The sequence below is a fragment of the Xenopus tropicalis genome, chromosome 1 (genome assembly GCF_000004195.4).
Source record: "Xenopus tropicalis strain Nigerian chromosome 1, UCB_Xtro_10.0, whole genome shotgun sequence".
Taxonomy (NCBI): domain Eukaryota; kingdom Metazoa; phylum Chordata; class Amphibia; order Anura; family Pipidae; genus Xenopus; species Xenopus tropicalis.
Genome location: NC_030677.2, coordinates 102610768 through 102623488, shown reverse-complemented (window position 1 = coordinate 102623488; position 12721 = coordinate 102610768). Strand labels below are relative to the sequence as shown.

Sequence of the window (12721 nt, the reverse complement as noted above, 5' to 3'; positions counted from 1 at the left end):
CCAGCAATATCCCTGACAGAGTTTCCACAATAGAGGTTTTGTGAGTTGTCAAGGACAAGGTATGGGAGAGTTTCACAGGGGTGGCTTTCTAAAAATAAGCTGTGAGGGATCCCATTCATTTTGCAAAGTAAAAAAAATTAAAAACATGGGACAGCACAGTTTGGGAATGCGCATCCCACAGTGAACTCAAGGTCTTAGCTTGGCCAAAATGCGGGAACCTCCCAGCATCTCGAACAAAGCTTGGCAGTAAAGGCATCACTAATATTTTCTGAATGCAAGGAGGTATTTGTAACATGCCTTTCTGCACAAATACGTGTGTGAAGCAAGAGGATTGATGCTGCATTACCTTTCATGACTGAGATGCTACCAATATTGTTTTTCAACTACACTGTAATGGGAATTGTAAGTTTAGGTTGGTGGCTACTTATGTTGCCAATGATGTGTCTTACTTTATCAAGCAAGTCAGTTCCAAAGGTTGCAAAAGAAGATTATAAAGCAATTGTTCTTCCAAAAACCTTTTCTCGATCTAGTCAACTTGTGAGACGGGAGCTGGGAACTGAGGAGCAGGACAAACAGATGTGTGGGGTGTCTGCTCCAGGCTGGAGCAAGTGGGAAACTCAGGGTATAATAAGGAAATATGACAGTGCTTTCTTGAATGCAGTACAAAGGGAGTCATGGGAAGCAGAGGACCTAAAAGTGTTTGGGATATGTCCTGAAGAAAAGCATCAGGCTGCTCTGGAGGTACTCAAGCACTTTGTAAGTTTGCTTGCAAAGCCTCAAGAAAAACACCTAGTGATCCTTCACATGGAAAAAGGTATGTGGCAATTCACAACCGTTTGCTTCAGATCTAATTCATTTCTGTATATCATAAACGTAAGTCAGAGTTTTGAATCTGTGTTCTTTAGGTAAATTAATTCAATAGATTAAGTTGAATAGCTATTATTCTCACTGTGCAACTGTATAAATTGTATCCATGTCATTATTTGCTGCAGTTTATATATTTCCATTAACTATTTTTAAATTTAAAATGTCCATACACACATCTGCCCCCCCCCCCAAAAAAAATTATCAGTAAGGTTTCACTTGTCCCTGCATTTTTTCTTCCGAAGGTGTTTCAAAAGGTCTGCTATCTGATTATGGTGAGTCTGTCATACCGGGGATGTTCTCTCCATGCACACCTTCCTATGAGATTCTATCTTCACCCATGTTACCTTCTAATGGATGTAATTCCATACACTGACCTTGCCTTTGGAAAATGCAAATAAACGTTTAAATAAATCCAGCCTGCTGTAATGTACATGTTTATCTAAGTATGCCCTAAGCATTTTTTTATCAAGAGAATTAGAAAAAAGTCTAACAGGCTGGTGTATAAACAACTATTTGCATTTTCCACATGCAGGCTGGTGCTTAGAATGACATAGTTTAGCAATGGTTGGTTTGAAACATTTGTGTGTGACAGTCTTTCTTTGTTGAAAGCTGTGTCTCTGAAGCTTATTTTCCAGTTTTACTGTGCACCTTCTGATCAAAATTATCAGCCTGCCATGTAGCACATATGCTACATATGCTTTTAGCTTTTTTCTTTTTTATGTGGAACCTACAAATACATGAGACGAATAGCTTTAGTTTCATCACCCACCAATCTAAGCAAGCTCTTATGATTTTTTAATTTATTTTGTATAATATAGTTATCTTTATTCTGTAATGGTAAAAACAGAACCCACCAGTCAGCTATCATCTTTAACTTTGGCTCTCATAGTAATGAGAGTAGTGCACAGGGAGGGGTTGCCACAAAGAAATGGCTTTTGCTACCTTGCAGTGTTGTTCCTGGACCGAGTATAAAGAATCCACAGATGCGATTATGGACTTACTCATCATCTAGGAAAAAAAACACTTGCCAATGTGCCCTCAAAGGTCGCTGTTTGTAGTTCTAGTCTAGCAACAGGGTGCACCTGTGGGTGGGCATGTTATATATTATAATGCAGCAGAGAGGTCACAAATAAAAGAGGATGATATATGTACATCTCAAACAAAAACACAGGTGTAACCAAATATACAGCAATATATTGACAGTTTTACATATATTGTCACTGACCATAACATTTATCAACCTAACACTAATCTTCATACTTCATAATATGGCACTGACTGGCAGCACATGGGAAATAATAAAAAGAAAAATCCTTTCAATATTCATGATTTTATTTAATATGAATTCTCTATGATGGCCTGCAGGAATGCATACGTAGCTTATATTTTATATTGGTGAAATGGGATGGTGGGTGAACCAGGTTTTTGAATTATTTCATTTTTGTTCTGCGGTTTTCCTGTTGATGCCTACTTGGTTGCTAGGGGCCTGCATACCTCCCCTATCAGACAGCAGTTCAGGAGGCACAATGGAAGAAAAATATGAGCGGCCTTCTATAGAAAGATAATAAAAAGTAACAATGACAATTCATATGTAGCCATATGGGGCAGGGACAATTATAGCCCCTGTGCCCCCCTGAGGTAGCCTTCTCAATGCCACCTACATTTGCCCCTCTTACATTAAAATACCCAAATTTCTAGTTAAAAACTCAGAAGTGAAGAGGCAACCCTGTAAATGAAGAATGTATCTTTATCAAAGTTTACAGGTCCATAAAAAAGCCTTATACGTTTTGTGCCTCAAGGCACTTAATCATACCCTATGATTAAGTACATTGAGGCACAAAATGTATAAGGCATTAAAAATAAAAAAAAAGATTTATTATTTTTATTTAATCCTCCTCTGATGAAGCACCCAATGGTGCGAAACGTGTTAGAAGGGCGGAGTATGGGTACCATGAGGCACTGGGATGCACTTGTTTGTCGTTTGGTATAGTATGTTTGCTTTATTTGAATTGTTTAGTTAAATTTTGAGCCAATAAATTGTTGTTTATTTCACTGAATTGGTGATTATCTATATATTCAGGACCTATCAGTGGGATATAGCTTATAAACTCTCTTTCTTAATCTATTAATATTGTTGTATTACTTTTATTTAACCTGTCAACATTGGGATTATTGAGTGCCTGATCATTTATGTGTTTTTCGGTGTAAAACCCAAAAGTGCCTTTTTTGCTGCCCCTGATAACCTACCACACATGTTTCTTCCTTATTAATAACATTGATATCAAGCATAATTTTTACTGGTCGGGTGGCAAACAGAGACAAGGTTCTCACCCTACATTATGCAACAAGCTAGTATGACTGCTATTATTAAGTCATATTGTTAATAGACACTTCTACATGCAATTATTATGATTGAGCTAACATGCATGCACAATCAAAGAGTACTATGGGTAGCAAATTGGCATGAACATAACACTTGTAGGTAACCTACTTTCATGGAGTCAGTCCCATAAAACCAACCACCTGTAAGAAAAGATTTTTTAAAATGAATACAATGTAGTACAGGTATGGGACCTGTTATCCAGAATGCTTGGGACCTGGGGTTTTCCAGATAAGGGATCTTTCCGTAATTTGGATCTCCATAACTTGTCTGCTAAAAATCATTTAAATATTGAATAAACCCAGTAGGTTTGTTTTGCCTCCAATAAGGATTAATTATATCTTAATTGGGATCAAGTACAAGGTACTGTTTTATAATTACAGAGAAAAAGGAAATAATTTTTAAAAATTAGAGTTGTTTGCTTATAATGGAGTCTATGGGAGACAGGCTTTCCGTAATTCGGAACTTTCTGGATAATGGGTTTCCGGATAAGAGATCCCATGCCTGTATATTAACTCGCCCTCTGCCCCCCCCCCCCATCAAGTCCTGCACTTTGGAAGGATGCCATGGTATTTATTGCTTTTCTTTCCTGCATTTAATTAAAGACTCCTGTATACTTCTGTAAAATAATATATAATTATTGTTAGGACAAATCCTACTTATAAATATAAGTAAAACCTATTTATATCTAATTCAAATCACTGCCTGGTTGCTAAGGTAATTTGGACCATAGAAATCATATAGCTGCTAAAATTCCAAACAGGAAAAAATGTCACTGTCTTCATCATACTAAAAGTCAAAGGTGAACCAAAAATTTTATTTAATGTCAGTGATGCCAAGTGTTATAAACAGAGACATAAAGGGAATAGACAGGAAGGCGAAGTATTATTTTCTGAAAAAAAAAAAAAAGGAATTAAAATATAGATAAGACTGACTGGAAATTGTTGACTTGCTATAGTGGAGAAATGCACAATCGAACAAGAAAAGGCAAGTACTAAATAGATCATGGAAAAGATGTTGATGTGAAATACTTAAACTTTGCCCAAGAATTTGATATTTTTTGGTAAAAAAAAAAACACAGTTTGAGTACTAACTACAGCTGCCCAACCCCAATAAAAGCCTCAAGTTCAATATAGTAAAGCTGGCAATGAAGAAATGGTCTGCGCGTACCTAGTAGACATGATGCCCTAGTGTGCTGCCCTGGACCAACAGCCCTGAGAGTTGTTAAATGACAGAATTGTTATGCTATCTCTGCTGAATGCTTCTGCCGGATTTCTAATTAAGGTACCCAGAGGTCACCCCCATCCCCTGCTCCCTTCCCTCATTTAGGATCATGCACATGCCCATCTATTTATTTCACATACGGAGCACTGGGGACAGGATGTGCTGAAGTTTTCTGTGAAGTGTGGCTGGATGGCAGCATGTCACCCCTAAATTTGTGCCCTAGGCCCAAGCCTTTGTGGCCTTGCCACAAATCCAGGGCCTGCCTATCCTAATGGGCCCTGAGCAAATGCCCCTTTTGCCTATTTATTAAAATGGCCCTGAAAATATCGCCTTTTTAAAACTAAATAGATGGCTAGGAGTCATACTTAACAAGGACCTTGCAAGAACCAAACATAGAGTAGCTTCAGTTTCCCTGTACATCCTGCTTAGCTCAAGAAATAACAAAAGAAAAGGTAAAAAGTATGTTCAGCAAAAGCCATATTCATGGAAATCATGTTGAACAAGGTGGTATACTTCCCCTTTAAATGTTCTTAACATAAGCTAAAATCAGATAAATCAAGACCTGCAGGGCATTTTGACCACCACTAGTTAGCCTGCCACTGCCAGCTATGCTTGCTTGTTGCCACTATCTTTTCTAATAGTTGCTCCATGTGAATTGAGCCCCACACACCCTTGCACCCTAGATATTTACTCTTGTGCCTCTTATGTCTTTTCCCAGTTCCAGCCCTCACCGCTGTTCTAGGTTATGATTGTTTATTTTTCTTCTGACAGTATACCCCCTTGGGGTATATGACTTTATTTCTTCCATGGAATTGATTGGTGAGGATATCTGACACTGCTCACTATGGTAACCATATAGTTCAGGAAAAATGTGGGCATTTCTGTATTGGTTACCTTTTTCCCTGTCAAAAACAGGCTTAAAGTTGCATTTTTAGAAAACAAATGTCAATCTTATTGCTCAGTAGGTGCACTTAATTACTTTGTGTGCTATAACGCTAAGATGAACTCCTTATTCTGCCTAACTGTGTTTACTGGTACAGTGAGCCAGCATGGATGGGCTGCATATTTTGCACAGAGATAAGCTGTATGTTTTCTAAACATCATTCGGATCTTAGAGTGGCTAATAATAAATGCTTTGTTTTGCTTTTCTTGCCATCAGTTGACTGGGAAGTTGGAACCAGCCTGCATTTCAAGGGGGCTGTGAAGGGACATGTCACTGCTCATCTGCAACATCCTCACTTAATGTTGCTTGTCTTTCATCTTGACACACATAAGTCCTACATGGATCACCATGGATCTAAAATTCTAGTGTCAGGAGAAGGAGTCCAACCAGAACAGGCAAGCAAGGGGTTTTATAATTACACTCACATATATTTAGCTAATATATATTTTCAGTTTGGAAACCATTGATGTAGGGTATGGGATATGTATATAGAAAAAGAGTCCTTCATTTCAATGAATAATGAAAGAATGAATGAAAGAAAACTATGTTTATAGCAGGAACAGTTTTTTTTTTTTTGCCAACTAGAAATGTTAGCTCGCAAGGCTACTTTCTATAACCTTATATTTTAACAGCTAATAGATAATAAATATACACTGTATTTTGTACCAGGGCCAACAACAACTCATATAAAAGAAATGTGAAATAACTGTACTTCTGATACAATAAGGTTTCCTTTATGCAGGTGGCTTGTGTGTCATTAAACACCCGCTATCTTGTTATGAGAGTAGGAGGAACTGCGAAGAACCATCCTTCTGGAGACCTAATGCTCCATCTGTCTGTTCATATTAAAGGGCTTTCTAATGGTAAGGACATATGGAGATCCTGGGCTATTTTATCAATAGGGGAATAACTATGATGCCAGAGAATAATAATATCTCAGTACAGGCAATGGAACAACATAGCAAGTTTTTCCAATTCAGTTGCTCAGTTGGCAGCGAGCTTAGCCAGTAACATGTTCCTAGAAACTATTGGGGGTGGAGGAGGAAATAAAATTGATAAGCAGTTGATTCAGCATGAATCAGTGTGTTATATTTCAGTCTATACACTTATAGCCTCCTTTTATTTTAAACAAAAACTTATATGTATATGTTCAGATGGTGGTACCCGATACAGCTCATTGAAGTACAATTACATAAATAAACAAAATACCTTATTTTTTTCTCTCATATGGCCAGGACTTTCTTTAACCAATGTTGAACTTCAGAAGCTACTTTTTGGCACAGACAGAAAGTGCTCAACCAAGATGACACCAGCACTGTTCATGGTTATTGGTGAGACCAGCAAAGATGCACAAGAGAATGAAGAGAATGTCAGTCCAAGCTTTAGGTTTGTGCTTAATTTTTCCTAAAATGTATAACTTTATAGGAAGAATAAAGCTTTTATATTTCATATAATACACAAGAGCCATGAATATCTTAACAGTGCTGGATGATATCATCAGTTATATTTAGTGCTTAGTGATGCAATTTCCAACACATGACTCACTCAAATATTTAATATATGTAGTAAATAGTGCTTTTATACAGGTCATGGAATTCTAAGGTGATTTCTAATATGCTTATATTTTACAATAGGGGGTTACATTATTTATTACAATACACAAATTTCTGTAGCCTCTGAGTCTTGACAGAAATGACATCACTAAGCACTGATTATAACCAGGGCCGCCATCAGAAGGGCACAGGGGGGACAGTTGTCCCGGGCCCGGCCGTTTAAAGGGGGCCCGGCCAGACTCTGTTACTGTTATCGCTGGTGTCCGCTGTGATGTCCCGAGTTTTCCGCTACATGTGCGCTTTTATAAGCTTGCGCCCTGTGCGTACTGACGTCAGTACGCACGCGGCGCAACCCTATAAAAGCGCACATGTAGCGGAGAACTCGGGACATCACAGCGGACACCAGCGATAACCGTAACAGAGCCTGGCCGGGCCCCCTTTAAACGCCCGGGCCCAGGACGTTGATGCAGGGGAGTAGGAGCCGCAGGATGCTGGCGGCGGCGGGGGGAGAGGACTGGAGGATTCTTGGGGGGGCCTTGGGGGAAGGTGGAGGATTCTTGGGGGGCCCTGGGGGAAGGTGGAGGATTCTTGGGGGGCCCTGGGGGAAGGTGGAGGATGCTTGGGGAGGGCCCTGGGGGAAGGTGGAGGATACTTGGGGGAAAGACCCTGGGGGAGGGGGAAGGTGAAGGATGCTTGGGGGGGCCCTGGGGGAAGGAGGAGGGTGCTTGGGGGGGAGCTGGAGGATGCTTGGGGAGGGCCCTGGGGGAAGGTGGAGGATACTTGGGGGGGACCCTGGGGGAAGGTGGAGGATACTTGGGGGGGACCCTGGGGGAAGGTGGAGGATACTTGGGGGAAAGGCCCTGGGGGAGGGGGAAGGTGAAGGATGCTTGGGGGGGCCCTGGGGGAAGGAGGAGGGTGCTTGGGGGGGGGGAGCTGGAGGATGCTTGGGGGGCCCTGGAAGAAGCAGGAGGATGCTGGAGGGAGCTGAAGAATGTTTGGGGGGCCCTGGAAGAAACAGGAGGATGCTGGGTGGGGGCAACGGGAAGAAGCAGTAAGGAAGCAGCAGAGAGCGGGCCATTGTATGGGGACACTGGGGGGGGACCACCAATGTTTTAGGGGGCCCTGGGCTGGCTAGCAATGTTTTAGTGGGTCCCTGCCCTGGCACCAATGCAAAACGTAAATCTTGGCCACAAATGTTTTAGGGGGGCCCTGGTTACCAATGTTTTAGGGGGGCCCTGGCTACCAATGTTTTAGGGGGCCCTCGCTACCAATGCCTGTGTGTCCCTTGTATTGATGGGAGGGGCCATTGGGGGCGTGGGAGGGTGGGGCCCAGATAATTTTGTTGTGAGGGGCCCCGTGATTTCTGATGGCGGCCCTGATTATAACTGATGACATTACTAAGCACTGATTATAACTAATGACATTACTAAGCACTGATTATAACTAATGACATTACTAAGCACTGTTTATAAAAATATAATTTACAGGATATTCATTGCTCTTGAGTATTATAATATGATAATAGTGAATAATAAAGCTGTGTTATAAATATGAGGATATTAGAAGTCCTCTCAGAGTTCCATGGCCTTCAGTCTTATGCCATTATATGATCATGGAAATCCTTACTGACTATATATTATATCCTTATACATTACAATAGAGGGTTTATTATTCACTATATAATTATTAATATATGATATATTATTTCAGTTTCTATATGTAAGAAGCCAGTTTTTCTATAAACCTTCTATAAACCTCTGAGGCTCATGGCAAACTAGACTTTTACTCCACTATATTTCTGCTGACAGAAAAATACCTTACACCTTTTGGGCTGCTTGCAATTCTGCTGTCCAAGCATTATCAGATGTTTGTATGCCACAGAAATACGCTAACAGAGCAAATGCTTGGTGTGCCATGGGCCTAATAGATCAACTACTAGCAGGCCTGAACCAGTAATCTATACATTCTGGCAAATTCCACAGGGGCTCCTGTAAAATAGCAGTCATTATTCATTGGGCCTATAAGGGATTGTTTAGGCCTGGGACTTTACCTGCCAGGGCCTATTTTTAATCTCCGTCCAGACCTGACGTCTAGTAATATAAATGTTGTTATTAAAATGATTTGGAAAGAGCAAGAATGCTGAATAATCTTACCAGTCCATGTACCACTATCACTTTGAAACAATCAACAAATGAGCTAAATTATAACAAAGGCTTTCTAAAGGCTGGCCTCACCAAAACAAATATCTGGCTATCCAGCCCAAATGGGAGTCACCATACTCTTATTTAGTAAACATACAATAAATATAGCTTGAATATAAAATGCAATTAAAACTACATTTTTTAATTGTTTACATATTTATTTGGTCTAGCTCCCCACAAAGACAAAGCCAAAGTAGAACAAAAAAGATAAATGTCCTTTATTGCTCAGACATTGAACATATCTCAGTTCAGTAGAGAATCTGTTGCACTCAAACATATTATGTCTTTGATTTTTCCCCAAATTTTTAGGGGGCAAATTATGTTTTTTTTTTTACCTTTCTAATAAAGCTTACTTAGTTTTTACTTTTCCTTCTCCTTAAAAATAATAAATTAAAAATTCTGTTAATTCTAAAAGAAAAAGTGGACTTTTCACATTAAACTGTTTATATGACCATTTATACAGAATACACTGTTAGTATAAACAATATACAGTATATGACTGATGAACTTATTTACAGATAGGTGAAACTAAGAAAAGCTCTGTTATTGCTTTTTTCAGTTATTGTACTGTATTCACTAATGCCTTATCCTAAAGTAATATGTTTATTTACAGTACCCAAATAAACCCAGCTACTCCTGCTGCTGAAAAGAAGGATGCATTCCTTGAGATGCTATCACAGTTCTCAATGCTTCTGCTCAACTCTAATGGTAAAGCAGCATCTACTATTAAACTTCCCCTTGACCCTAACGATCACAGTGTTGGCGATCTGCGTCCTCAGCTTTATAATGTCACAGATATACAAGCTTTGGAATGGTTGGTGGACTCCAATGAGCCTTTGGTTTTCCTTTTTCTATCACAAAGCAAGTTTTTGCAAGGGACAACAGTGCTTCAAGAAATGCTTGCTGGAAAGTTGCTGGAGAAGATGACAGATAAGCTTCAGGAGGTGCTGAATGATATGGAAGAATTTTTGTCAAACAACCATCATGCCCTTATACTTCAACACCTCTTGAATTCTTGTCATGGCTCTTACAATGTTAGCTATTTGCCCACAGAAACAGAGAACATATCACAGGTGGGGGACAACCAGAACAGGAAGCTTCATTCCTTGATGCTTCTTAAGGTCCTTCAAACAATTCGTTCTTATTGGCAAGACCAAAAGAAGCTTTCTAGACGAAACCGGGGAACTGGAACCAAACCATATTGCCGCCTACAAGAACTGACTATTAGTCTAAAGCCATTTGCTGAGTACAAAGATGTACTATTGCCTGAGGAAATCAATATCAATAACTGTGTTGGGCCTTGCCGCTTTCCACAGACAACACAAAATGACTACCAGACACATGTGGTTCTTCTGATCCAGCTTCAGGAAAGGAGTCAGTCAGGTCTTGCTCGCCCACCATGCTGCGTACCTGTGAGATATGAAGAGCAATGGCTTATGGTTGTAGAAGAAAATGGTATCAGGATTCAAAGTTACCCTAACATGGTCGCTAAGGAGTGTGGTTGCAGATAATCTGAAGGAGTCCAAAAGTAGGACAGATTCATGTAAATATGAAACTACTGATGAAAAATAACTGCAATGCTAATTGGAATGATGTCATTGTAATATTATAACTACCCACTGAAAGAGTGGCATAAATATAGGGGAAGCAGAACCTTCAGAGAAAGGGGGTCTGTTAATAACATAGCCTTCCTGCCACCCCACTTCAGCTTGTTCTCTGCAAATCCCTGTTTCTGGCCCCATAAAGTAGATCACTGGTGCATGGGGGGGGGGGGGGGGTGGGACATGGGCTGTGGGTGGCTGGAAGATACATAATTATGGCACTGCACTTAAAGATGTGTCGCAACACTCAAAAACGTTTAACACACACACAGCAATACTTTAATTAAATAACAATTTCAGGATAAATGAAGTTAAAAAATATGGTTTATCTTCCCATGCTTTCATCCAGGGCCGGAACTAGGGGTAGGCAGAAGAGGCACCTGCCTAGCGCACAACGATTGGGGGGTGCCAGGCAGGAGCCTCTCCTCCCTACCCCTAGCTCGTGCTCCTTTCTCTTGCCCCCACCGGTTTTCATTACACGGTGGGGGCAATGACTCCCTCCCTGCTTAACACAACTGCACATGTGTGCACTTGGGAGGGGGGTGGGAGGTGCAGGGGTGAGGTGGCCGGCCAGGTTGCCTAGGGCACCCGGTCGTCTTGGCCCACCCCTGCTTTCATGTTATAAAAAATGTAAGTACCCTAAGTAAGCCATAGGGTTATGTGTGCATAGAACATGCATATAATTTTGTATATCTATATTATGTACTGATACACTCATAAAACTTCATAATAAAGAAATGCAAAGATGTGGTTTTATTTATTCATCATTTCAGGCCTCACAGGGGCCTTTTACAAGGCGTTTTTTTTTTTTGTTTGTTTGTTTGTTTTTTGCTTTTCTTCAATAAGTCCTATGAGTGCATCAGTATATACAATGGATATTTTGCTACTTGTGATAGCACCAGGGCACTGTTTTATGTAGAGTGTTCCTGCAATGCACACACACACATATTCTTCTCTCTGACTATAATGTCTAACCTACTACCCTAGTTTGTGCTTTTTGTCTATTTCATGTAGAGTGCACCTATTTGGCCTTGTTCTTTAGTGCTTCCATGTATCCTCTGCTACTGCGCTGGGATACCTGGTAACACTGAAGAAGATGGTGGTGTATTCTGCATCTGTACCCTGTGCTGGTATGTGTTTATCTCTCTGAATTTCTTTCTGAACTTTTTAAATAGATCAACACACAGTAGCTTCCAAAAGTTCACCTTTATCATTTAGAGAAAAAAAAAGTCAGTTTGGTACAATGTTTTACATTTTTATATTGAATGTTTAAAAATAATTTTACAGCTGCTTGTAACAGTGTCAAGAGCTTAATAGATCAGTTCAAGGACAAATTGTTCTCCTAAATGCTAACAGGCTATTTCATATCCAAGATTTAACACCAGCTAAGAAAGACTGCCGTATCCCTGTTGGTATAGATGACGACTAACAATTGGTGGCTTCACAGGAGAGTACCAGTTTTAAACCATGACTCCAATAGATGTAAAATAATAGCTTATGGCAAACAAAAGTAAAGCCTACAGTGCCTACATATTACTGTCAAACATGGTGCTGGAAATATTTAGGTGCGTGTGGGTATTTCACCCATAAGCCACATTCAATTGTAAAAAGAGTTAGGGAGCAACACAAGAATGAAAAATGTTCCTGGGGTGCAAAATAAGGGCTATGATTGGATTTTTGGTAGGCCCCATGTGGACTAGCAGCCTACAGGATACTCTTTAACAGTACATATTTTATGCAAACAAAACTTGCCTCCAAGTCATTAAAAAAATAAGCACCTACTTTGAGGCCACTGGGAGCAAAATCAAGGGGTTAGTGAGCAACTTGTTTCTCATGAGTCAATGGTTGGGGATCACTGCCGTAGTTAGTGGCACAGACTGACCAAAGTACGCCATCCTTTCTGACTTAAAAAGGTACTTCCTGCTGGTGCCCTGCATGACCATTTAATGAGA

At 40.2% G+C, this 12721-nt stretch overlaps 1 protein-coding gene across 1 annotated transcript; it reads left to right on the top strand.

The window, feature by feature from the left end:
• The first annotated feature begins 152 nt into the window (after positions 1-152).
• On the top strand, positions 153-11515 carry amh (anti-Mullerian hormone). Its single transcript, XM_004911423.4, has 5 exons — positions 153-814; positions 5631-5809; positions 6157-6277; positions 6650-6800; positions 9782-11515. Exons 1-5 carry the CDS (start codon positions 352-354, stop codon positions 10677-10679), a joined length of 1812 nt encoding a protein of 603 aa, XP_004911480.2. The 5' UTR covers positions 153-351; the 3' UTR covers positions 10680-11515.
• The last annotated feature ends 1206 nt before the right edge of the window (positions 11516-12721 follow it).

What these genes read in the sequence shown, in the direction of transcription:
- amh (XM_004911423.4), top strand. Translation starts at nt 352, where the DNA reads ATGACTGAGATGCTACCAATATTGTTTTTCAACTACACTGTAATGGGA. An exon ending in GATCCTTCACATGGAAAAAG is followed by an intron (nt 815 to 5,630) that starts GTATGTGGCAAT and finishes TCTTGCCATCAG; the next exon opens with TTGACTGGGAAGTTGGAACC. An exon ending in TATTAAAGGGCTTTCTAATG is followed by an intron (nt 6,278 to 6,649) that starts GTAAGGACATAT and finishes TCATATGGCCAG; the next exon opens with GACTTTCTTTAACCAATGTT.